Source organism: Rattus norvegicus, chromosome 7 (assembly GCF_036323735.1).
Source record: "Rattus norvegicus strain BN/NHsdMcwi chromosome 7, GRCr8, whole genome shotgun sequence".
NCBI lineage: Eukaryota > Metazoa > Chordata > Mammalia > Rodentia > Muridae > Rattus > Rattus norvegicus.
In genome coordinates this window covers 77,529,152-77,556,355 of record NC_086025.1, presented here as the reverse complement: position 1 = coordinate 77,556,355, position 27,204 = coordinate 77,529,152, and the positions used below count along the sequence as shown (strand labels likewise).

At 38.7% G+C, this 27,204-nt stretch overlaps 1 protein-coding gene across 2 annotated transcripts in view; it reads right to left on the bottom strand.

The window, feature by feature from the left end:
• Window positions 1–27,204, bottom strand: part of Pkhd1l1 (PKHD1 like 1) — a 174,932-nt gene that overhangs the window by 123,639 nt on the left and 24,089 nt on the right. For both annotated transcript variants that reach the window (XM_039079161.2, NM_001034931.2), the window contains exons 11-19: window positions 20,942–21,052; window positions 12,713–12,802; window positions 8,344–8,612; window positions 5,767–5,858; window positions 4,198–4,357; window positions 3,700–3,835; window positions 2,878–3,021; window positions 2,139–2,296; window positions 791–904 (exon numbers count right to left, since the gene is read on the bottom strand). In XM_039079161.2, the coding sequence (XP_038935089.1) occupies window positions 791–904; window positions 2,139–2,296; window positions 2,878–3,021; window positions 3,700–3,835; window positions 4,198–4,357; window positions 5,767–5,858; window positions 8,344–8,612; window positions 12,713–12,802; window positions 20,942–21,052 (1,274 nt within the window). The remainder of the gene's footprint in view (window positions 1–790; window positions 905–2,138; window positions 2,297–2,877; window positions 3,022–3,699; window positions 3,836–4,197; window positions 4,358–5,766; window positions 5,859–8,343; window positions 8,613–12,712; window positions 12,803–20,941; window positions 21,053–27,204) is intronic.

Below are 27,204 nucleotides of genomic sequence, written 5' to 3'. Positions count from 1 at the left end.
AGACCCCATATGAACAACAATGCCAACCAACCAGAGGTTCCAGGACTAAACTACTATCCAAAGACTCTACATGGATTGACCCTGGGCTCCAACTGCATATGTAGAAATGAATAGCCTCGTAAGAGCACCAGTGGAAGGGTAAGTCCTTGGTCCTGCTAAGACTGACCCCTCAGTGAACGTGATTGTTGGGGGGAGGGCGGTAATGGGGGGCGGTTAGGGGGATGTTGGCATGAAAACCAGGAAAGGGATTAACAATCGAAATGTAAATAAGAAATACCCAATTTAATAAAGATGGGAAAAAAAGGAAAGAATATACATCTAGCTTCCTCATTTATTTGGATAAAAAATAGAATGCTATTTTTAAAATATTTTTCTCTATATATTAAAATTTTTATACCTCTCTAGAAACAAACACGAATTAGGTAGGCATTATAATAATTAGACTAAGTGTTTTCAAAAGAATAAGAAAAGGAATTTATTGTAACCCTTTCTATAACTTATCCCAGTACAAATTATATGGTCTGAAGGCAGTGAGGAAGAGAATGAATTCTTCAGTCATGTGAAGAACACACAGAAACATAATCCAAAATTTTTGTCTCTATCCATTGTGTTCACTGTCTACACTGGAAGCACTGTTTTCCTCTTAGCACTAGGGAAGGTGCTAAATGGAGCCTTGCAATTTGACTCAGAATAGTACTAACAACTAATGCTAATTCTGGAAAAAAAATCACAAAATCTCAAGCACTCATGGCATTTTGATTCAGTCCCTTTCAAGGTTCACTAAACATACCAGTTCAAAATGAGTTTCATAGTCTCTGAAGTATTTCACTAGAAATCCTTCTTCCAGATGTGCTATTTCTGGTGGACACTTGGCGCTCACCATCTCTTCCACAGCTTCCTGAAACTAAATGAGGAGTATGTGCTTTAGTAGCTCCTTTCTAATGCATTTAGGGCATTAGTAACTCTACTATTAGGCTGGCTAATTAGTTTTCTATCACAATATTTTCATGAGACAATTCCCTTGTGAGTCACAATTAGGATACTTTTATCTATAATTTTGTAAGAATTTTCAAGGTAATATGTGAATTTTTTAATGTGTCCTTTGACCTGATCAAGAGGGGTTTTTCTGGGGTAATTATGTTCAATTGGCTATTATTACATTACTTTTATATAATTCAGGCATTACATTAACTATTGTTTTAAGGACAGCAATAAAAAAGAAATAAAAATTACCTAATTAAACATATTTGAAATAAATGATTTCCCTAATAAATTCAAAATTAACTAGGAAAAAACACATACTCAAATGTTTTTCAAGAGAACATATCAAATCCTGTATGCCTAAGCTTCCAATTATCTAAAATACTAAACATTTGGGATTAAATGGGAATTATTGTGCACTCAAAAGTTTTATAACCTTCACATCTATTTGTCTAGCAAAGGACAGAAAATGATTGTTTCTTAGGAATTAAAGGCTTAAGGCAATGCATAATATTTAATTCCCAAGCAAATGTTAATTGAAATTCACAGTACAGATAGTTTACATGACTGGGTAATGCACAAGCATGCTTTCATTAAACACACCCCCAACTTCAGCCCTACAGAGCAAAGAATTCCTTTTTATTCTATCAGTCATTGGCATATTTCCTCCCTTCTTTGCTTACAGCAAATTTGCCAAGGCAGAATGTATTATGTCTTCTTGAAGTATTATTTATATAAGATAATAAATGGGTTTGTTTTCAATAAAAATAATGAAGTATCTAAGTTTCATAATAAAGTCTTTGCTGTCCTTTGCCTCTCAAGGTCCGTCCTACTTGCAAAGAATAAAATTATGGATTTGGGGTGAAGGAGAATACTGTTGTGAGTAGGGGCATTAATGCTCCCCACATAAGCATAGAATGGTAGAGATCAATTTGGGATCATTTGTGCAGAAAAATGGGTGGTCACACTAGATTGTCTCTGAGCCCAAGTGAGACAGAATCATTTATGATATACATTTCATCCAAGTAACTCAATTTTAAGTGATTTCTTTTTTGCTGATACTAGAAGCAACATCCTTTCACATTTGTCTAAAAACGGCCAGTGGTAACTGTGAAGGATCCAGAAGATGTATGTGGTAGAATGTTTGTAGAGCATACTTCAGCTTCTGATGACTCTGGGGTAAGAGGCTTAGACGCAATCCCATCCCAGTTTAATGTGAATGTCTCCAAATTGGGTTTTCCTTTGGTGTGTTCTGTGATATTCAGCGTGACATTACTCCCTTCAAATACTTCATAACCAAGCAGATCAAAGTCTCCTGTATGAGGTACCAATTAGAGTTTTAAAATGATAATTAATACAACACATATACATCAAAAAGAGGCATTCGACTATAACCAAATTGATTGTATTTGGAGGTGCATTAACATAAAAGAAGGAGGAATTGGGAAAGATGAAGAATATTTCAGTAGAGGAGATTTATTCACAGAAGAGACAGCCAAAATAACATGTAAATGCTACTTATGAGTTAAAGGGAAACATTATAAGTATAGCAGGTTAAAATCAAATCAGTCAGTAAAGGGCACCAGGATATTCAGAACATTAATTTAGTCTTTTTAGATGTAAATATTTACTGCAGAAATCTATTTAGTGCAAAAAAACTTCTAGTTTGTTGGCTATCAATAGAATATAAAGTTAATTCCTATTAACAGCTTACATTCACGAGCTTGTGTGTAAGGTGCTACTTTGCAATTAAGTAAGGCCTTGGATTCCATTGCCCTTCTCTATTGAATACAGTACTGTAAATACACCCTGCTAGATTTTACCGCATATTTGTTAAGATCTCCTGAAGTTTCAAATTTTCTCTGTGCCTTATAATACAAATGAAACACAGCTTACCTCTAGTTGATGCAAAGGTTATTGTGTAGATATAACTCTGGAGATCCCTCTTGCTGGTCACCTGAACTGAATCTGGTTTTATAGACCAAAGGTCATTTAAAGCTGATTGCAACATGAAGGCAGAAGCATCAGCAGGCAGCCAGACTTTGGGAGAGAGAGAGAGAGAGAGAGAGAGAGAGAGAGAGAGAGAGAGAGAGAGAGATTGAAGTCTTTCTAGATGGTTGCAGTCCAAAATAATGTCCTGTATTTAAATTTATTCTTGGTCACATTAAAGTTAACAAGCAGAAGACTGATCCAGGATAGTAATATAGACTATTGAATTGGTTAATATTGTCTTGATAAGGGACATAAAAATAACTATTATATGCACTAGTTGATAATTCTGACTTAAGGCAACAAAAAATAGTTGTCTATGATTTTTAATTGCTTAGAATTAATTAATATAGAAATATGTTACTGATTGCCAAATTACTATTTTATAGATGTATTACTAAGAAAAGTTAAAAGATATATTTATTCTGTATTATGATAATTTTGATTCCTTTTTTTCTGAATTTATACATGGGAGTCATATGCATATAAATATGTATATTCTTTTAGGTATAAGTGTATAATTATTATTATTATGAATAAATGCAGTGGGGTATGTCTGAAAATTATTTGCTATTTTCTAATCTCAGTAGAGCCCTTTCTTCATAATGTGTTTCTTCTCTTTTGTTTAGCACACTACTGAAGCTATAGTTTCTAAATTATTATGCAAGAGTGAGTACTTTATACATTTTTATACATAAAGGCAACTATTTCTCTTGTTAGTATAGCTACCAGTCTTTTCCATGTTGTAGATGAATCTGTACTGGGAAAGTGAACATGAGTTTGCTCCCACACATGGGCTGGTTACTGTGACCTGCTGGACTTCCTTAATCGCATCAGCTGTCTCCCAGTTTTCCAATGTTATAATCTATTTTCCAAATAAAGAAAACAATTACTATACAGACATAAACACACTTTGAATAATTGTAACTTGGCTATTCATTGCCTCTCAACTATATTGTATTGTAAATGATATTTTGCAACATGTTTGAATGAGTCTTACGAAATAAAAGCCTAATGATTCTAATATAGATATATCAAAGGAAATTCAATAACTACAAAGTTATATTCCTAACATATGTAATATAATAACCAAATGGAGCCTGTCCTCATCTCTTAAGGGATAGGCAGTGAACTCAGAGCCTCACAAATGTTAGGCAAATATTCTAGTGCCAATCCTCAGTATTGGACACTGACTTTCAGTAAAGTGAATCTATTATCACAGCAAACCTGTACTTCCGGGATAACTGTTGACTGAGATTTGATGACTTGTTCTTCATTTAGTGCATCTCCTGTCTGCTGTTCAGTAAAGACACTTTTATACTGGTACAGTCCAACATCAACAAAAGCACTCAATGTATACTCTTGCAGCAAGATCTCAATGTAATATCTAGGAAATAGAGTAATAAGATAAATATTTTCTCAAAACATTCATAAAATATTTTTCCAAAAAGAATAAAAGCCAAGAATGCAAATAAAACCTATTAAATTATAAATAAATAGAAAGTATGAGCTGCTATCTTTAAGGAGCTGAAACAAAAGCAATGTCAGACCCTGACAATAACTCCCTGAAATCCAACACTGAGGACAGGAATAGTTTAAATGAGAATTTTAGAGTTGCAAAGAGAACAGCAACTAGGCTACACTTATCACATGACCTCTAGGTCAGTGGATGTATGATCTGAGGTAGAAAGTTCTTGATATGGTTTGCATCTTAATTGGTCTCCAAAAGGTTAAATGATAAAGGCTTGGTGGAGAGCCTATGCCACTCTCAGATAATGATGCCTTTAGTAGGAGGAGTTAAGAAAGTCTTTGAGGACATATCCTAGACAAAAAAATACTGAGCCTCTCTTCCTCTATCCCCATCTCTATCTTTTCTTTTTCTTCCTGGATGCAGCGAGGTGAATAGACTTCTTCCACACATTACACCATCTGCCAGGATGTACTGAGCTAGCAAAAAGACTTAAGGACCATGAACTAAAACATCTGAAACTGTAGTGGGTTTGGCCGAATAGTGTTTGTATTGGTAAATAATGTTGTAGACAGCCAATGGCTGGACAGGACAGACAGAGGCAGACTTTTAGGGTTCTCATGTTAGGGACAGAGAGGAAGGAAGAAGAGAAAGATCTGCTATGTTAGGAGAAGGAGAGGAAAGATGTCACACCTGAAAAGGTACAGGACAGAGAACATAGCCACCATTTAGAGGCCGGAGCATAGACTGAATAGTCCCAACTGGATCCAGGACAACAAAAATGAAATATAGATTTTAGTAAGTAATAACTTGGAAACATCAGAGGAAGGTGGATTAGCAACATGGAGGTTGGGAAGTTGCCCAGCTATTGAGCTGTTTAAGACTTACCAAAATATAAAGGCTATGTTTGTGTGTCTTTTATTTATACACTTAGAACATTGTGGAACGTAGGGGAAACCACACCACCGTTGGGGTCGATTTGAGTACTGTTATAGTTGGTGCCCAATGTGTGAAACAATATAATCTTTCTTCTAATTTAAACCTACCTCTTTAGTTTAATGTTGGTATTCTTGAAAATATAGAACTGAATTTATGAAAAAATATACAAAATGAACAATAATAGTACAGGATATGGAAACAAAAGATTTGTGCATTCTTGGCAAACTTGTTACAGTGAACAATGTGTCCAGTGTTGAGCATGACTAACTCTGTAAACTAAGCCAATAGACCATTGTGCATACCAACAAAAACAAATTAAATGCTTTAAAGTACAAGATTGCATTTTAAATGACACATAGTAACTTAAATGCAAGAAAAAGAATCCTTACTCTTTTCCTTTCTGAAGATGAATCTCATCTGATTTTTGTGTTGAACTTGAAAAGTAAGTGTTGGCATTTCTAGAGTAATATGCAATCCTCACCTTATTCCAAAGAGAGAAGGAAAATTTAGACTAAAACTTTTCAACAATTATCATTTATAACAACTTTAATTTTAGAAATTCTGTGAGAAGGAAATCATAAAAAACTGTATTTTTTTAAAGATCTGTTATTCATAGCAACATGAACTTTAAAATAAATTACAGGTAGGAGAATGGGGGTGGGGGGAAAATCAGATATAGTGAGAGAGGACAGAAATTGGCCTCAGGCAGGTAGGGGACCTCTCTAAGAGGCACCGGAGATCTGAGACTAAGAAGGCCCACTGGAGTCTATAGCGGTGACTCTAGCTGAGACACCTAGAAGTTGGGGATATGGAGACTGACTGAAGTGGCCCTTCCTGTAGGCAGGCAGGACTCCCAGTAAAAGTATAAGGACAGCAGCCCACCCACAAAACCTCGACCCAAAATGTGTCTTGACTACAAGATATGCAGGCACAAAGATGGACCAGAGACTAAGGGAATGGCCAACCAATAACTGGCTAATTTGAGACCCATCCTATTGGGAAAAGAAAAAACAACAACAACAAAAACCAATCCCTGTGACTATTACTGATGTTCTGTCATGCTTGTAGACTGGAGCCTAGCATAATTGTCCTCCGAGAAGATCCATCCAGCAGCCGATGGAAACAGATGTAGAGACCCACAGCCAAAGATTAGATGGAGGTATGGAGTCTTTGGAAGAGCTAGGGAAAGGATTGAGGATTCTGAAGGGGATAGGGATACCACAAGAGGACCAAGAAACTCAATTAACCTGGACTCTTAGAGGTTCCCATAGATTTCACCATCAACCAAAAAGCGAGGGCTGGACCTAGGCCCTATACTGGTTTGTAGCTGTCAGTTTGGTATTCATGTGAGTCCATGGATTGGGGCGTACCTTGACTCAGTTGCCTGCCCGTGAATCCTGTTCTAACTAAACCACCTTGTCTGGCTTCAATGGGAGAGAATGTGCCTAGTCCTGGAGTGACTTGATGTCCCAGGATGGGTTGGTACCCAGGAGTGGGCCTCTCCCTTCTCAACGGAGAAGGGGGAGATGAACGGGGAAGCAGCTGTGTGAGGGGGAACCAGGAGGAGGAGGGGGCTGCAATCAGGATGTAACGTGCATAAATAAACAAACTAATGAAAAAATAAAGTTCTGAGAGTAAAAAAAAAATGAATCTTCAGTTGTTCCATTCTTTACTACACAACAAAGTCTACTGCATAGTCCTAGTCTTTCCAATAATAGAATTGCAGTAGAAAATAGCAAAGACACAAGCTAGGAATGGAGTTGTCATTGTTAGTGACATCAAATAAATGGGCTTATGTTGTGAAAAGGAGTCTCTTAAGAGCTGATATAAATTATTTAATTGAATATTCGCTTGAAAGTTTCTCAAGCTAGCTAAAAGCACAGGAGAATGAGAGAACTTTATGCTTCTGGTAAAGAATAACTGTATTATCCCTGAATTAGTGTGTGGACAAGGCATGGAGCATTAGAATTTATAAATTGCAAATAACAATCCAAGTCTATGTGTCCAGTGTTGGAAAACATTTTGTCAAATAAATTGAGTACTAAATTGTGATTTTAAATTTTGATTTATTATTTTCACTTTGTTTGCTTCTTTTTCTATGTGTGTGTTTTCTGAGACAGGGTTTCTCCATGTAAGTTTGGCTGTCCTGGAACAAGCTTAACAAACCAGGCCGACCTCACACTCACAGGGATTTGCTCGCCTCTGCCTCCCAAGTGCTGGGATTAAAGGTGTACACCTCATACCTGCCTTATTTTCACATTCTTAAAACTGTCTTGAGAAAATAGTCCAAAACTTCAAATGAACACTGGTACTCAATGGAGTACTCACAGGCATTAAAGAAGAAGTAAGTTTAAAAGTCTTTGGTAGTAAGACATATGAGCTTAGTAAACCCATGTAATAGCACAATCAGTAATTTTAAATGCCAATAAGCTACAATAATATACCATATAATGCTAATATAAAACAAATGATCACTAGGAAATTGGATGTATGATTCTATCTATTCAAACCCAAATAGACCATAGCATTATGACACACTTTAATCTCATAACTGACAAAATGTAATAAGACTTTTAAATTATTTTTAAATTCCTTTTATTCTGGTTATAATTCCTTCATAAAAAAGAAAACTTGCCTCTCTCTCTCTCCCTTCCTCCCTCCCTCCCCCCCTCTGTGTGTGTGTGTGTGTGTGTGTGTGTGTGTGTGTGTGTGTGTCTGTGTTTACTTTAGTAAAGGATTTGAATAAGGGAAATAATTTTCTTTCAGATTATCAAATTCCTACTAGAACTTTTTAAAATTCCCTTCCCCTATAGTGTTAGATCATATCTGTGTTAAAATAGCAAGGACCCAATCTCATAAATAATTTCTCATAAAGTCTTTTATATATTCTCTGATTTTGAGTAGAATAAGTGAGACACATTAAAGAGATTTTCATGTTACCCAATAGCATTTTGCATGTTCCCTACCTTGTCCTCTGGGTGCCCAGTTTGACTGAAATAAATAGCATAGCGGTCATCACCTCTGATATAAAACCTATAAACATCAGAATCTGGAGGCACCAAAAATCCACTAATGCGTGCAACAAATGTGTCTTGTTCTATGGGCCAAACATAGGAAGCAGAATCTGTCCAACTGGCACCCATGTACCCTGGGGTTTGCTCGCTGTATTCAAGTATATCTTCAAGATGTGTTGGCCGGCTATTATTCCAAACCTCAATTTTTAGTCCTCTTCCACCTAAATATAATACAAAAGATGGCATTATTCATCAAAATCATGATGTGATGTCTCTATGGGCCATTTGGTGGTAGTTATTGAGATTGTATATCAGGTCTCATTTTTACAGCAGGTACATAAACAATTATACAGACCCTACATGTGCTTGATCCTGGAGACAGAGGATTCTATTCTTTATTTATTATTGCTTAATTTCCAGAGTTGACAATCTGTATGTTGATGTCATTATGCAGGTGAAGGCAGGTACAGGATAGAATAAGGCCTGTCATTGGACAAGAAGGAAGGATGGGTAGAAGAAAAGTTTTACAGAGACTGAGGAGGATGGAGAGAGGAGAAGGGGGCACAGAGAACATGGCAGCAGCTGTTAAGATTCCTCTCTGAATGACCAAAGTGCAGATGCTTTAGTCCTTCTGAGAAGAGGGAACAAAAATATTAATAGGAGGAAATATGGAGACAACGTTTTGAGCAGAGACTGAGGGAATGGCCATTCAGAGCCTGCCCCACCTGGGGATCCAGCCTATACATATACAGCCACCAAACCCAGACAATATTGATGATGCCAAGAACTACATACTGACAGGAGTCTGATATAGCTGTCTCCTGAGAGGCTGTGCCAGAGCATGACAAATATAGATGCAGATGCTTGCAGCCAACCATTGAACTGAGAATGAAATCCCCATTGAAGGAGTCAGAGAAAGCATTGAAGGAGCTGAAGGGGTTTGCAACCCCATAAGAACAACAATACCAACCAACCAGAGCTACCAGGGACTAAACCACCATCCAAAGAGTACACATGGACAGACCCATGGCTCCAACTGCGTATGTAGCAGTGGATGGCTCTGTTGGGCACCAATGGGAGGAGAAGCCCTTGGTTCTGCCAAGGCTCGATGCCCCAGTGTAGGGGAATGTCAGGGCGAGAAGGTAGGAAGGGGTCAGTGGGTGGGTGAACACCCTCACAGAAGCAGGGTGAGGAGGGATGGTATGGGAGTTTATGGACAGGAAACTGGGAAAGGGGATAACATTTGAAATGTAAATAAAAAATCCAATACAAAAAAAGAAAGATTCCTCTCTGCACATATTATAGGTTGTTATAACTATTTTTAAGGGATAGATGTGTACAGGATTTTGTGTTGTCCAGATGGGCAAATTATATCTTATCAATTGGATCAGAGGACATTGTATAATGTGTTCTCTCATGTGGCAACTTATTTGAGTTCAAGAGAGTGTGTGGTGGCTTGGATACACCAAGCCCGCCACAGAAATAGGATATGTATGCCTGGTGTGGTGGAAATCAGTCAAGAGAGCTGTGAGTGAGGGCAGGGCGGCTTGACAGGGTACCTTGTTGGAATGGCTCAGGTACAGTGGGTCAGAAAGTAGATGGGGCAGAGTCGAGCTGCTGAGATAATTAGTGCTACTTCCAATGGCGCACTGCAGTCAGAACTAGTGAGAGAGTGAGACTGCCGGGGTACTCGTGGGAACCAGTTCCACTGCTTTTTTTATTTTTATGGCAACAAGAATCTACCCATATTAAACATGGAAATGATAGTATGGATGCCATGCATTGTATATTTTAAATATTTCATACTTAATTTCCTTAGGTAACGTGATGACATGCAGTTGTATTATGCGGCTCAACTATATGACTTGTGCTTCATGTAGTAAAGACCCAAAGCTTCAGAACTAAAACCAGTTGGCTACAAAAACTTGGTCTGATCATTTTCTCTAACGAAAGTTATTCTATAACTGGCTTGCAAAGCCTGTATTAAGAGTACTGACATCACATTTTAACATTTATCTCAATATTTGCTTTCTTTTGCTTTTTAAAATATTGATTCTAAGACAAAGATATCATTAGTTTCTCAGAATCAAAGAGGAAATATTCTTGCTTAGAATTACCTACGTTTGTAGATTAACATGCCACCTGCTTCTTGGATAGAATAGAGAAGGAATATTCCTGATTCAGTGTAACTACATGTGTTTGATAAACTGTGCATTAATCTTTTTTAAATCAGAAAGAAATTGTCAGAATCTTCTTTCTTCTTTTTTCCTAAAGAATGATACACCACCAGGCCCACACCTTCCTTCAGTAGCCTTCAGTTTGTCTGCCTCTGGGAAATAGTGTCTAATCCTCTTCATTTGAATTTGCTGAGGAAAAAAAACTTGAGCAGGTGAAATTCAGCCTTTTATGGTGTCAGTTTCACTGATACACAACTTTCCCTGAATCATCAATCACTGATAAGAAAATTATTTGTTCATTAAGAACTTTTACCCAGTATTCAAGTCAAAGAAATCTAGGAGGTTACAGATAATGTGTTATACTACAAGCATTAATGACACGATGACGAACAGAATTCACTGTGTTCAGAAGATATGCAATTGCTGCTACTCTCAACCATTCATTCTTTTTTCCACGTGGAAAGATTTAATGAGAGAAGATGAGTAGAAGAGGAGAGGAGTAAAGGCCGGGGCCATGAGCACATGGAGGGAAGGGGGAGGGGAATGGGGAGAGAAGGGGCAAAGGGAAGAGGGGAGGAGGGGAAGAAGGGAAGAGGGGAAGAGGGGATGAGCGAGAGCAAAAAGCAAAAGAGAAAAGAGCTCAACAATTTATTTTTTGATACAAATTAGAATATAAAAATAAATTTATTAGAAAGTGGCCAAGTTGCAATTGCAATTGCTAAGACTCTAAAGACATTGCTTGATTGATTTGATACATGAAATACAGTATTTCTTTAAATTCAAGTGTCACATAAAAGTATTTTAAAATTAGAATATATGAAGCATTTAAAAGAATATGTTAACAATCTGTATAATTCTTTATGTAAATATATATACAAACAGAATTTTGTTATAATTTCTTTTGTAATTTTATATATGATTTTCCTTTATTTTAGATGATTTTACCTTGTAATACAGATTGATGTGTATTTGTCTCTTAATAATGCTTTCTATTATTTTTCATTGGATATTTTATTTATTTATATTCCAAATGTTATCTACTTTCCAGGTTTCCCCTGTGGAACTCCCCTACCCATCCCCCCTCCCCCTGCTTCTATGAAGGTGCTCCCCCACCCAGCCACCCACTCCCTGCTGCCTCCCTGCCATGACAGTCCCCTACACTGGGATATAGAGCCTTCACAGGACCAAGGGCCTCTGCTCCCATTGATGCCTGACAAGGCCATCTTCTGCTACATATGGGACTTTCAGTCACTTAAAGATGCAAAACCCAGGATGGCCGTGCATGGAAATTTCACACAGATATAACAAGAACAGCCAAAAAGAACTTTGAACTGCATTCCTTTCCCCTAATCTATGCCTAGATCATTCTAAACCTGTAAGATTTAATCTCCCACTTTTACAGTTTTAAGCATGCAAAAAAGTATTTTTAATCTTTTTATAAAAGCATAATTTTTTTATTTTTGAGGTTATACTTCTGTTAGAGTATTTCTACCCTTTTATTTGTCAAAATCCTATATACCTCTCACTATTCTTCTCCAAATTCACGCTTCCTTTTCATTAATTCATATTGTATGCGTGTATATACACACATATATTCCTGAACATGACCTGCTCTGTCTGCATAAAGTTATTTATATACATATTTTCAGGGCTGACTGTTTAGTATTGGGCACTATTTGGTATGTTCTTCCCTGGTAAAGACAATTTATCCCAGTCTTAGCAGTCCTTAATTGCCTGTAGATTTTTGTGCATTGTTGAGGCCTTATGGGTGGTTGAAATTTCCACAATGACTGTGCCTATATTCAGTTAGCACAGTGGAATCTAAAGAAATGTACCATTTCATTTTTTTCAATAAAGTCACACAATTTTACAAAAAGATATTAGGGATTGGTTTTCCTCCACTGGTATAGCTTTGCTGCAGCCACTTCAATAAAAACACTTCTTGGGGCTACAGAGATGGCCCAGCTGATAAAGTGACTGCTATAAAAAATATCTGTGAACCGAGAAAACTGAAGCTAGAAAGCTTTGAGGAAATTTATCTGAGTTCCTAAAGTTCAGCTAATATTTTTAAACTAAGAATATATGTCAGTAATAATTTTTCTTGCAGATATAGAAACTTGCCATCCTCAGTTCTGGCAACTTACCTGGATATGTGGCTTTGAGGACATGTGGTTTGGGAGGAGTCTTGCAGTATATAGTATTTTCTGTGACATTCAAAATGTCACAGGCTTGGCCTACACAAAAGCAAAATATAGAACTTTTACAAACAGGCTTTTGAATGCAAAACAACCAACCTATCTTAAAACCCTTTTTAAAGTTTTTATTAGATTTATTCATTTTAATTTACGTTTGTTTTGCCTGAGTGTGTGTTAGCCCACAACATGCTTGCTTGATGTTTGGAAAGCTCAGAAAAGGGCATCGGATTCCCTGGAACTGGAGTTATTAATGGTTGTGAACCACCATTTAGGTACTGGAAATTAAATCTGATCTCACTGTGAGCACTCCCCCCCCCCCCCCCCGGAGCTGGGGACCGAACCCAGGGCCTTGCGCTTCCTAGGCAAGCGCTCTACCACTGAGCTAAATCCCCAACCCTCGCATAAGCTATTCTTAACACCTAAACAATCTCTCTAGTCCTAGAAATGCTATTTTAATGAAAAAAAAACTATAATCAAATGGCAAAGTTAGGACTATTATTCCCCTCATATATTCTCCAGCAGGCTTGTAATTCACCAGCTTTTACACTTCCCCAAAAAGAAAATTATTTCCTGGCAACAGAACAAATCTGAGAGGTAGAAATTTTCATTATTTCTGAGAAAAATATGGGAAAAAAGAAGATAAAATTACAGTTAAGTAAAAACATGTCATCTCGGGATCCAAAGGAAAGCCTTCACATTTGCTTTTCTACTGAGAATTAAACACGAAAGAGGTTCAGATTGTGTGAAGGTAGAGGATTCTCAATGATCTCAAATGGAAACTCGGTACCTTCATGCAAGTTCTTCAGCAATTTATAAATGGTGTTTTAATGGGTAGACCTCAAGCAAAACAGGCAAGCGTCCCAGGAGAAACACTAACACTTCCGTGTAAACACACTTGCACTGCACTTGGCAGAAGAGCCTATATTTTAGACTCTAGCATATGCCTCACATAAGGCCAGTCCATGCTGAGGATTTTCTTTTTTTTTTTTATTAACTTGAGTATTTCTTATATACATTTCGAGTGTTATTCCCTTTCCCGGTTTCCGGGCAAACATCCCCCTCCCCCCTCCCCTTCCTTATGGGTGTTCCCCTCCCAACCCTCCCCCCATTGCCGCCCTCCCCCCATAGACTAGTTCACTGGGGGTTCAGTCTTAGCAGGACCCAGGGCTTCCCCTTCCACTGGTGCTCTTACTAGGATATTCATTGCTACCTATGAGGTCAGAGTCCAGGGTCAGTCCATGTATAGTCTTTAGGTAGTGGCTTAGTCCCTGGAAGCTCTGGTTGCTTAGCATTGTTGTACTTTTGGATCTCGAGCCCCTTCAAGCTCTTCCAGTTCTTTCTCTGATTCCTTCAACGGGGGACCTATTCTCAGTTCAGTGGTTTGCTGCTGGCATTCGCCTCTGTATTTGCTGTATTCTGGCTGTGTCTCTCGGGAGAGATCTACATCCGGCTCCTGTCGGTCTGCACTTCTTTGCTTCATCCATCTTGTCTAATTGGGTGGCTGTATATGTATGGGCCACATGTGGGACAGGCTCTGAATGGGTGTTCCTTCAGTCTCTGTTTTAATCTTTGCCTCTCCCTTCCCTGCCAAGGGTATTCTTTTTCCTCATTTAAAGAAGGAGTGAAGCATTCACATTTTGATCATCCCTCTTGAGTTTCGTTTGTTCTAGGGATCTAGGGTAATTCAAGCATTTGGGCTAATAGCCACTTATCAATGAGTGCATACCATGTATGTCTTTCTGTGATTGGGTTAGCTCACTCAGGATGATATTTTCCAGTTCCAACCATTTGCCTACGAATTTCATAAACTCGTTGTTTTTCATAGCTGAGTAATATTCCATTGTGTAGATGTACCACATTTTCTGTATCCATTCCTCTGTTGAAGGGCATCTGGGTTCTTTCCATTTTCTGGCTATTATAAATAAGGCTGCAATGAACATAGTGGAGCACGTGTCTCTTTTATATGTTGAGGCATCTTTTGGGTATATGCCCAAGAGAGGTATAGCTGGATCCTCAGGCAGTTCAATGTCCAATTTTCTGAGGAACCTCCAGACTGATTTCCAGAATGGTTTTACCAGTCTGCAATCCCACCAACAATGGAGGAGTGTTCCTCTTCCTCCACATCCTCGCCAGCATCTGCTGTCACCTGAGTTTTTTGATCTTAGCCAATCGCACTGGTGTGAGGTGAAATCTCAGGGTTGTTTTGATTTGCATTTCCCTTATGACTAAAGATGTTGAACATTTCTTTAGGTGTTTCTCAGCCATTCGGCATTCCTCAACTGTGAATTCTTTGTTTAGCTCTGAACCCCATTTTTTAATAGGGTTATTTGTTTCCCTGCGGTCTAACTTCTTGAATATTTTGGATATAAGGCCTCTATCTGTTGTAGGATTGGTAAAGATCTTTTCCCAATCTGTTGGTTGCCGTTTTGTCCTAACCACAGTGTCCTTTGCCTTACAGAAGCTTTGCAGTTTTATGAGATCCCATTTGTCGATTCTTGATCTTAGAGCATAAGCCATTGGTGTTTTGTTCAGGAAATTTTTTCCAGTGCCCATGTGTTCCAGATGCTTCCCTAGTTTTTCTTCTATTAGTTTGAGTGTGTCTGGTTTGATGTGGAGGTCCTTGATCCACTTGGACTTAAGCTTTGTACAGGGTGATAAGCATGGATCGATCTGCATTCTTCTACATGTTGCCCTCCAGTTGAACCAGCACCATTTGCTGAAAATGCTATCTTTTTTCCATTGGATGGTTTTCGCTCCTTTGTCAAAAATCAAGTGACCATAGGTGTGTGGGTTCATTTCTGGGTCTTCAATTCTATTCCATTGGTCTATCTGTCTGTCTCTGTACCAATACCATGCAGTTTTTATCACTATTGCTCTGTAATACTGCTTGAGTTCAGGGATAGTGATTCCCCCTGAAGTCCTTTTATTGTTGAGGATAGCTTTAGCTATCCTGGGTTTTTTGTTATTCCAGATGAATTTGCAAATTGTTCTGTCTAACTCTTTGAAGAATTGGATTGGTATTTTGATGGGGATTGCATTGAATCTGTAGATTGCTTTTGGTAAAATGGCCATTTTTACTATATTAATCCTGCCAATCCATGAGCATGGGAGATCTTTCCATCTTCTGAGGTCTTCTTCAATTTCTTTCCTCAGTGTCTTGAAGTTCTTATTGTACAGATCTTTTACTTGCTTGGTTAAAGTCACACCGAGGTACTTTATATTATTTGGGTCTATTATGAAGGGTGTCGTTTCCCTAATTTCTTTCTCGGCTTGTTTCTCTTTTGTATAGAGGAAGGCAACTGATTTATTTGAGTTAATTTTATACCCAGCCACTTTGCTGAAGTTGTTTATCAGCTTTAGTAGGTCTCTGGTGGAACTTTTGGGATCACTTAAATATACTATCATGTCACCTGCAAATAGTGATATTTTGACCTCTTCTTTTCCGATCTGTATCCCTTTGATCTCCTTTTGTTGTCTGATTTCTCTGGCTAGAACTTCAAGAACTATATTGAATAAGTAGGGAGAGAGTGGGCAGCCTTGTCTAGTCCCTGATTTTAGTGGGATTGCTTCAAGTTTCTCTCCATTTAGTTTAATGTTAGCAACTGGTTTGCTGTATATGGCTTTTACTATGTTTAGGTATGGGCCTTGAATTCCTATTCTTTCCAGGACTTTTATCATGAAGGGGTGTTGAATTTTGTCAAATGCTTTCTCAGCATCTAATGAAATGATCATGTGGTTCTGTTCTTTCAGTTTGTTTATATAATGGATCACGTTGATGGTTTTCCGTATATTAAACCATCCCTGCATGCCTGGGATGAAGCCTACTTGATCATGGTGGATGATTGTTTTGATGTGCTCTTGAATTCGGTTTGCCAGAATTTTATTGAGTATTTTTGCGTCGATATTCATAAGGGAAATTGGTCTGAAGTTCTCTTTCTTTGTTGTGTCTTTGTGTGGTTTAGGTATAAGAGTAATTGTGGCTTCGTAGAAGGAATTCGGTAGGGCTCCATCTGTTTCAATTTTGTGGAATAGTTTGGATAATATTGGTATGAGGTCTTCTATGAAGGTTTGATAGAATTCTGCACTAAACCCGTCTGGACCTGGGCTCTTTTTGGTTGGGAGACCTTTAATGACTGCTTCTATTTCCTTAGGAGTTATGGGGTTGTTTAACTGGTTTATCTGTTCCTGATTTAACTTCGATACCTGGTATCTGTCTAGGAAATTGTCCATTTCCTGAAGATTTTCAAATTTTGTTGAATATAGGTTTTTATAGTAAGATCTGATGATTTTTTGAATTTCCTCCGAATCTGTAGTTATGTCTCCCTTTTCATTTCTGATTTTGTTAATTTGGACACACTCTCTGTGTCCTCTCGTTAGTCTGGCTAAGGGTTTATCTATCTTGTTGATTTTCTCAAAGAACCAACTTTTGGTTCTGTTGATTCTTTATATGGTCCTTTTTGTTTCTACTTGGTTGATTTCAGCTCTGAGTTTGATTATTTCCTGCCTTCTACTCCTCCTGGGTGTATTTGCTTCTTTTTGTTCTAGAGCTTTTAGGTGTGCTGTCAAGCTGCTGACATATGCTCTTTCCTGTTTCTTTCTGCAGGCACTCAGCGCTATGAGTTTTCCTCTTAGCACAGCTTTCATTGTGTCCCATAAGTTTGAGTATGTTGTATCTTCATTTTCATTAAATTCTAAAAAGTTTTTAATTTCTTTCTTTATTTCTTCCTTGACCAGGTTATCATTGAGTAGAGCATTGTTCAATTTCCACGTATATGTGGGCATTCTTCCCTTATTGTTATTGAAGACCAGTTTTAGGCCGTGGTGGTCCGATAGCACGCATGGGATTATTTCTATCTTTCTGTACCTGTTGAGGCCCGTTTTTTGACCAATTATATGGTCAATTTTGGAGAAAGTACCATGAGGAGCTGAGAAGAAGGTATATCCTTTTGCTTTAGGATAGAATGTTCTATAAATATCCGTTAAGTCCATTTGGCTCATGACTTCTCTTAGTCTGTCTACATCACTGTTTAATTTCTGTTTCCATGATCTGTCCATTGATGAGAGTGGGGTGTTGAAATCTCCCACTATTATTGTGTGAGGTGCAATGTGTGTTTTGAGCTTTAGTAAGGTTTCTTTTACGTATGTAGGTGCCCTTGTATTTGGGGCATAGATATTTAGGATTGAGAGTTCATCTTGGTTGATTTTTCCTTTGATGAATATGAAGTGTCCTTCCTTATCTTTTTTGATGACTTTTAGTTGGAAATTGATTTTATTTGATATTAGAATGGCTACTCCAGCTTGCTTCTTCTGCCATTTGCTTGGAAAGTTGTTTTCCAGCCTTTCACTCTGAGGTAGTGTCTGTCTTTGTCTCTGAGGTGTGTTTCCTGTAGGCAGCAGAATGCAGGGTCCTCGTTGCGTATCCAGTTTGTTAATCTATGTCTTTTTATTGGGGAGTTGAGGCCATTGATATTGAGAGATATTAAGGAATAGTGATTATTGCTTCCCGTTATATTCATATTTGGATGTGAGGTTATGTTTGTGTGCTTTCATTCTCTTTGTTTTGTTGCCAAGACGATTAGTTTCTTGCTTCTTCTAGGGTATAGCTTGCCTCCTTATGTTGGGCTTTACCATTTATTATCCTTTGTAGTGCTGTATTTGTAGAAAGATATTGTGTAAATTTGGTTTTGTCATGGAATATCTTGGTTTCTCCATCAATGTTAATTGAGAGTTTTGCTGGATACAGTAACCTGGGCTGGCATTTGTGTTCTCTTAGGGTCTGTATGACATCAGTCCAGGATCTTCTGGCCTTCATAGTTTCTGGCGAGAAGTCTGGTGTGATTCTGATAGGTCTCCCTTTATATGTTACTTGACCTTTTTCCCTTACTGCTTTTAATATTCTTTCTTTATTTTGTGCGTTTGGTGTTTTGACAATTATGTGACGGGAGGTGTTTCTTTTCTGGTCCAATCTATTTGGAGTTCTGTAGGCTTCTTGTATGTCTATGGGTATCTCTTTTTTTAGGTTAGGGAAGTTTTCTTCTATGATTTTGTTGAAGATATTTACTGGTCCTTTGAGCTGGGAGTCTTCACTCTCTTCTATACCTATTATCCTTAGGTTTGATCTTCTCATTGAGTCCTGGATTTCCTGTATGTTTTGGACCAGTAGCTTTTTCCGCTTTACATTATCTTTGACAGTTGAGTCAATGATTTCTATGGAATCTTCTGCTCCTGAGATTCTCTCTTCCATCTCTTGTATTCTGTTGGTGAGGCTTGTATCTACAGCTCCTTGTCTCTTCTTTTGGTTTTCTATATCCAGGGTTGTTTCCATGTGTTCTTTCTTGATTGCTTCTATTTCCATTTTTAATTCCTTCAACTGTTTGATTGTGTTTTCCTGGAATTCTTTCAGGGATTTTTGCGATTCCTCTCTGTAGGCTTTTACTTGTTTATTAATGTTTTCCTGTGCTTCCCTAAGTGTGTTCATGTCTTTCTTGAAGTCCTCCAGCATCATGATCAAATATGATTTTGAAACTAGATCTTGCTTTTCTGGTGTGTTTGGATATTCCATGTTTGTTTTGGTGGGAGAATTGGGCTCCGATGATGGCATGTAGTCTTGGTTTCTGTTGCTTGGGTTCCTGCGCTTGCTTCTCGCCATCAGATTATCTCTAGTGTTACTTTGTTCTGCTGTTTCTGACAGTGGCTAGACTGTCCTATAAGCCTGTGTGTCAGGAGTGCTGTAGACCTGTTTTCCTCTCTTTCAGTCAGTTATGGGGACAGAGTGTTCTGCTTTCGGGCGTGTAGTTTTTCCTCTCTACAGGTCTTCAGCTGTTCCTGTGGGCCTGTGTCTTGAGTTCACCAGGCAGCTTTCTTGCAGCAGAAAATTTGGTCTTACCTGTAGTCCCGAGGCTCAGGTTTGCTCGTGGGGTGTTGCCCAGGGGCTCTCTGCAGCGGCAGCAACCAGGAAGACCTGTGCCGCCCCTTCCGGGAGCTTCAGTGCACCAGGGTTCCAGATGGTCTTTGGCTTTTTCCTCTGGCGTCCGAGATGTGTGTGCAGGGAGCAGTCTCTTCTGGTTTCCCAGGCTTGTCCGCCTCTCTGAAGGTTTAGCTCTCCCTCCCACGGGATTTGGGTGCAGAGAACTGTTTATCCGGTCTGTTTCCTTCAGGGTCCGGCGGGGTCCTGCCGCTCCTGGGCCCTCCCCCACGGGAGCCCAGAGGCCTTATACAGTTTCCTCTTGGGCCAGGGATGTGGGCAGGGGTGAGCAGTGTTGGTGGTCTCTTCCGCTCTGCAGCCTCAGGAGTGCCCACCTGACCAGGCAGTTGGGTCTCTCTGTCACCGGGTCTGGGAGCAGAGAGCCATGCTGAGTATTTTCAATACAACAATCATAGTCTATAAAAAATTTGAACAAGGAGAATGCAGAAGTAGATCTTTGCCAAGAATCCTTTGATGGTCTGGAATATTTAAACTTCAGATACACCATTTTGGCAGTGTCATGGATTCCCATCCTTAAAAGGTAGCAAAGAGCTTGAAAATAGGGCTAGATCATGGAATGTATGTGCCCAGTGCATGGGCAGATATCTGTCCTCTGCCTATCATGTAACGATGTCATTGTAACTCACATCTGGGTGGGAGGAGCCTCACCATTACATTGATCTAAGACCCCTTAATAGCTGTGTCGCTCCTTTGCCCAGGAGAGATCTAGACAAGTGACAGCGATCTGTCAGCAGAAAATCAAGCTCCATTTGCCTTTATAAAGAGGTAGCATATTAATGATGTTCCCAAGGCCAATAATACCAGTAATCAGTGTTAATGCCTGAACAGTATAGGAAGGGCTTTGGAGTTTCTCTAAATGACATCTAAAATCTCCCATTATTAGCAAACTCATTGGAAGGTAAGTGCAGCTTAAAAAGGATGTTTAAGAGAATGTCCTGGAGGGGTGTCTGCATCTGTGTTGAGGAACTGGAGGATGGCAGCCAGAATACTGCTCTCTGGTGCCACTTGGAGCTCAAATCCCAGTCAAACAGGGTTACAACAAGAAGAATGTTATGCTACAGAACCAAAATTATTGAAAATGTCCAGCTTTAAATAGAAAACAGCTATGGTGAAAAGGCAAATTCCATCCAAATTGCCAAACAGGTGGGATTTGTTCTTATAAAGTAGTACAATAAAAAGTATTTTAAAAATACCTCCAACTAGCACTCTCACTGGGAGATCAGTCTGATCGAAGAACTGCCCATGTATTGTCAATATGGTGCCACCTTCTGGGCTGCCCTTAGACGGTGAAACCATCGCGACCTCTGAGGAAGAACAGCACATTTTTGTAGAATGTTGCAAATGTCACACATTAATCCAATTTGTTTTATTTTTTTACAAAGATTTCCATATATCCTAGTCAGCGTGTCTAACACAAGAAAGCATTAGAGAGCTCAAATGGATTTCAAATGAATTAATTCAAACTTTTGTTGGTGTGGTCCAGCAAAGAGTCTGACAGCACAGCTCTGATGGAGTCCTCAGAGGTGGAGAGTGACTGGTACTAAAGAGATCCTGGCACTCAGAAGTTTGAGAAAAAGAATAGAGAAAATCTGAGTTGAACACAATCAGCTCAACCCCTCCTCACCATGAAGGATGCACAATTAAAGTTAAGGGACTTCTCTTCCCAGAGGATCTTGAGGAAAACATATTTGTAGAGCAGCACTGGGTTTGGCTGGCTGTGATTATGTATAACGGGTGGGCCTGTTACTCAGCAGCCAGGACTGACCTTGAGCTCACTGCAAAGCTCCAGCCTCACCTTCTGAGCCCCAGGATCACAAGGAGGTAATATGTTAGCCATTGGACTTACAGCTGATAAATTCTCAAAACTTATATTTAACTACGGTTATCTCCATATATGTATTATAAGTATATACATATACGTATTACAGAAAGGTTTAGCTATACTATTAAAACAGCCCAGTTTAAGACATACAATAAATCATTTGTAATTGCTTCCATAAATATTTTTCTTCTTATATTTACATATAATCTGTAATATTTAATACAATGAAATCGAAACCCCATGGGAGAGAGAGCTGATCGCCCATAAGTGTGGGAAATCCTGATACTGCAGGGCAGGAAAGACCGCTACTTCTGCCCACCTTTGCCCACATCCTTGGCCCAAAAGGAAACTGTATAGTGCCTCTGGGCATGGGAAGATTGGAGCAGTCAAGCTGCAGGAGCACTGTGGTCCAGACTGTGCTGGGATCTGAAAGGACCCAGTCAAACAGCTCCTTGCAACCAAATCCCGTGGGAGGGAGAGCTAGACCTTCAGAGGGGCAGACAAGCGTTAAAAACCAGAGGAAAATACTCTTCCCACATTTCTGACTCTAGAGGAAAACACCTAGTGCCATCTGGGCCCCCTGCACTAGGAGGGGACCTAGGAGAAGTAGGGGCAGTTCCTTCTGGATGCAGCCCACAGGGAAAGCCAGTAGACAGGAACAACCACACACTTGAGAGGAGAATACTCTGTTCCCACAACTGGCTGAAAGAAAACAGGAAAACAGGTCTACAGCACTCCTGACACACAGGCCTATAGGAAGGTCAAGTCACTGTCAGAAATATAAAACAAGGTAACACCAGGGACAACCTGGTAGTGAAAGGCAAGTGCAGGAACCCAAGCAACAGAAATCAGGAGTACATGGCATCACCAGAGTCCAATTCTCCCACCAAAGCAAACACTGAATATCCAAACACACCACAAAAGCATGATCTAGATTTAAGATCACATTTGATCATGATGATGAGGACTTTAAGAAAGACATAAAGAACTCACTTAGAGAAATGCAGGAAAGCACAAGTAAACAAATAGAAGCCCTTAGAGAGGAAACACAAAAATCCCTTAAAGAATTACAGGAAAACACAATCAAACAAGTGAAGGAATTGAAAATGGAAATAGAAGCAATAAAGAAAGCACAAAGGGTGACAACCCTGGATATAGAAAACCAAAGGAAGAGACAATAAACCGTAGACATAAGCATCACCAACAGAATACAAGAGATAGAAGAGAGAATCTCAAGAGCAGAAGATTCCATAGAAATCATCAATACAACTGTCAAAGATAATGTAAAACGGAAAAAGCTACTGGCCCAAAACATACAGGAAATCCAAGACACAATGAGAAGATCAAATCTAAGGATAATAGGTATAGAATAGAGTGAAGACTCCCAACTCAAAGGACCAGTAAATAACTTCAACAAAATCATAGAAGAAAACTTTCCTAACCTAAAGAAAGAGATGCCCATAAATATACAAGAAACCTATAGAACTCCAAATAGATTGGACGAGAAAAGAAATTCCACCCTTCACATAATAGTAATAAAACACCAAATGCACAAAACAAAAAAAAATATTGAAAGCAGTAAGGGAAAAAGGTCAAGTAACATATAAAGGCAGACCTTTCAGAATTACACCAGACTTCTTACCAGAGACTATGAAAGCCAGAAGATCCTGGACAGATGTCATACAAAACCTAAGAGAACACAAACGCCAGCCCAGGTTACTGTATCCAACAAACCTCTCAATTAACATATATGGAGAAACCAAGATATTCCATGACAAAACCAAATTTACACAATATCTTTCTACAAATTCAACCCTGCAAAGGATAATAAATGGTAAACCCCAACACAAGGAAGCAAGCTACACACTAGAGAAAGCAAGAAACTAATCTTGCAACAAAACAAAGAGAAGAGAAGCACACAAACATAATCTCACCTCCAAATACGAAGATAACAGGAAGCAACAATCACTATTCCCTAATATCTCTCAACATCAATGGACTAAATTCCCCCAATAAAAAGACACAGATTAACAAACTGGATATGTAACAAGGACCCAGCATTTTGCTGCCTACAGGAAACACACCTCAGAGAAAAAGACAGACACTATCTCAGAGGGAAAGGCTAGAAAACCACTTGGCAAGGAAATGGTCTGAAGAAGCAAGCTGGAGTAGCCAGTCTAATATCGAATAAAATTGATTTTCAACCAAAAGTCATCAAAAGAGATAAAGAAGGACACTTCATATTCATCAAAGATGAACTCTCAGTCCTAAATATCTATGCTCCAAATAAAAGGGCACCTACATACATAAAAGAAACCTTACTAAAGCTCAAAGCACACAATGCACCTCAAACAATAATAGAAGGAGATTTCAACACCCCACTCTCATCAATGGACAGCACTCTCATCAATGGAGAGATCATGGAAACAGAAATTAAACAGAGACTTAGACAGACTAAAAGAAGTTATGAACCAAATGTACTTAACATATATTTATAGAATATTTTATCCTAAAACAGAAGGATATACCTTTTTACCACCTCATGTTACTTTTCCCAAAATTGACCACATAATCGGGAACAAAACAGGCCTCAACAGGTACAGAAAGATAGAAATAATCCCATGTGTCCTATCAGACCACCACAGCCTAAAGCTGGTCTTCAATAACAATAAGGGAAGAATGCCCCTATGTACATGGAAGTGGAACAATGCTCTACTCAATGACAACCTGGTCAAGGAAGAAATAAAGAAAGAAATTAAAACTTCTTAGAATTTAATGAAAATGAAGGTACAACATACCCAAACTAATGGGACACAATGAAAGCTGTGTAAGAGGAAAACTCATAGCTCTGCGTGCCTGCAGAAAGAAACAGAAGAGAGCATATGTCAGCAGCTTGACAGCACACCTAAAAGCTCTAGAACAAAAAGAAGCAAATACACCCAGGAGGAGTAGAAGGCAGGAAATAATCAAACTCAGAGATGAAACCAACCAAGTAGAAACAAAAAGGACTGAACAAAGAATCAACAGAACCAAAAACTGGTTCTTTGAGAAAATCAACAAGATAGATAAACCCTTAGCCAGACTAACGAGAGGACACAGAGCGTGTATCCAAATTAACAAAATCAGAAATGAAAGGGGAGATATAGCAACAGAATCAGAGAGAATTTGAAAAAATCATCAGATCCTACTACAAGACCCTATATTCAACAAACCTTGAAAATCAGGAGGAAATGGACAATTTCCTAGACAGAGACCAGGTAACGAAGTTAAATCAGGAACAGATAAACCATTTAAACATCCCCATAACTCCTAAAGAAATAGAAGCAGTCATTAAAAGTCTCCCAACCAAAAAAAGGCCAGGTCCAGATGGGTTCAGTGCAGAATTCTATCAGACCTTCATAGAAGACCTCATACCAATACTATCCAAACTATTCACAAAATTGAAACAGATGGAGCACTACCGAATTCCTTCTATGAAGCTACAATTACTCTTATACCTAAACCACACAAAGACCCAACAAAGAAAGAGAACTTCAGACCAATTTTCCTTATGAATATTGACACAAAAATACTCAATAAAATTCTTGCAAACCAATTCCAAGAACACATCAAAACAATCATCCATCATGATAAAGTAGGCTTCATCCCAGTTCTGCAGGGATGGTTTAATATACAGAAATCCATCAACATAATCCACTATATAAACAAACTGAAACATAAAAACCACACATACCCCTTCATGTTAAAAGTCCAAGAAAGAAAAGGAATTCAAGTCCCATACCGAAACAGTAAAAGCCATATACAGTGAACCAGTAGCTAACATTAAACTAAATGGAGAGAAACTTGGAGCAATCCCACTAAAATCAGGGTCTAGACAAGGCTGCCCACTCTCTCCTTACTTATTCAATATAGTTCTCAAAGTCCTAGCCAGAGCAACCAGACAACAAAAGGAGATCAAAGGATACATATTGGAAAGGAAGAAGTCAAAATATCACTATTTGCAGATGATATGATAGTATATTTAAATGAGCCCAAAAGTTCCACCAGAGAACTACTAAAGCTGATTAAACACATTCAGCAAAGTGCTCTGTATAAAATTCACTCAAATAAATCAGTAGCCTTCCTCTACACAAAAAAGAAACAAGCCGAGAAAGAAATTAGGGAAACGACACCCTTCATAATAGTCCCAAATAATATAAAATATCTCGGTGTGACTTTAACCAAGCAAGTGAACGATCCGTATGATACGAGCTTCAAGTCTCTGAAGAAAGAAATTGAAGATCTTCGAAGATGGAAAGATCTCCCATGCTCATGGATTGGCAGGATTAATACAGTAAAAATGGCCCTTTTACCAAAAGCAATCTACAGATTCAATGCAATCCCCATCAAAATTCCAATCCAATTCTTCATGGAGTTAGACAGAACAATTTTCAAATTCATCTGGTATAACAAAGACCCAGGATAGCTAAAACTATCCTCAACAATAAAAGGACTTCCAGGGGAATCAATATCCCTGAACTCAAGCAGTATTACAGAGCAATAGTGATAAAAAAAACTGTATGGTATTGGTACAGAGACAGGCAGATAGTCCAGTGGAATAGAATTGAAGACCCAGAAATGAACCCACACACCTATGGTCACTTGATTTTTGACAAAGGAGCTAAAACCATCCAATGAAAAAATGATAGCATTTTCAGCAAATGGTGCTGGTTCAACTGGAGGTCAGCATGTAGAAGAATGCAGATCGATCCATGCTTATCACCCTGTACAAAGCTTAAATCCAAGTGGATCAAGGACCTCCACATCAAACCAAATACACTCAAACTAATAGAAGAAAAAGTGGGGAAGAATCTCGAACATTTGGTCACTGGAGAAAATTTTCTGAACAAAATACCAATGGCTTATGCTCTAAGATCAAGAATTAACAAATGGGATCTCATAAAACTACAAGGTTTCTGTAAGGCAAAGGACACTGTTGTTAGGACAAAATGACAACCAGCAGATTGGGTAAAGATCTTTACCAATTCTACAACTGAGAGAGGGCTTATATCCAAAATAAATAAAGAACTCATGAAGTTAGACTGCAGGGAGACAAATAACCCTATTAAAAATGGGGTTCAGGCCTAAACAAAGAATTCAAGCCTGAGGAATATCGAATGGCTGAGAAGCACCTAACGAAATGTTCAACATCTTTAGTCATAAGGGAAATGCAAATCAAAACAAACCTGAGATTCCAACTCATACCAGTTAGAATGTCTATCATCAAAAACTCTGCTGACAGCAGATTCTGGTGAGGATGTGGAGAAAGAGGAACACTCCTCCATTGTTTGTGGAATTGCAGACTGGTACAACCATTCTGGAAATCAATCTGGAGGTTCCTCAGAAAACTGAGGACCCAGCTATACCTCTCTTGGGCCTATACCCAAAAGATGCTCCATCATATAACCAAGACACATGCTGCACTATGTTCATAGCAGCCTTATTTATAATAGCCAGAAGCTCTAAAGTACTCAGGTGCCCTTCAACAGAGGAATGGCTAGAGAAAATATGGTACATCTACATAATGTAATACTCTACAGCTATCAAAAACATTGACTTTATGAAATGCATAGGCAAATGGATGGAACTGGAAAA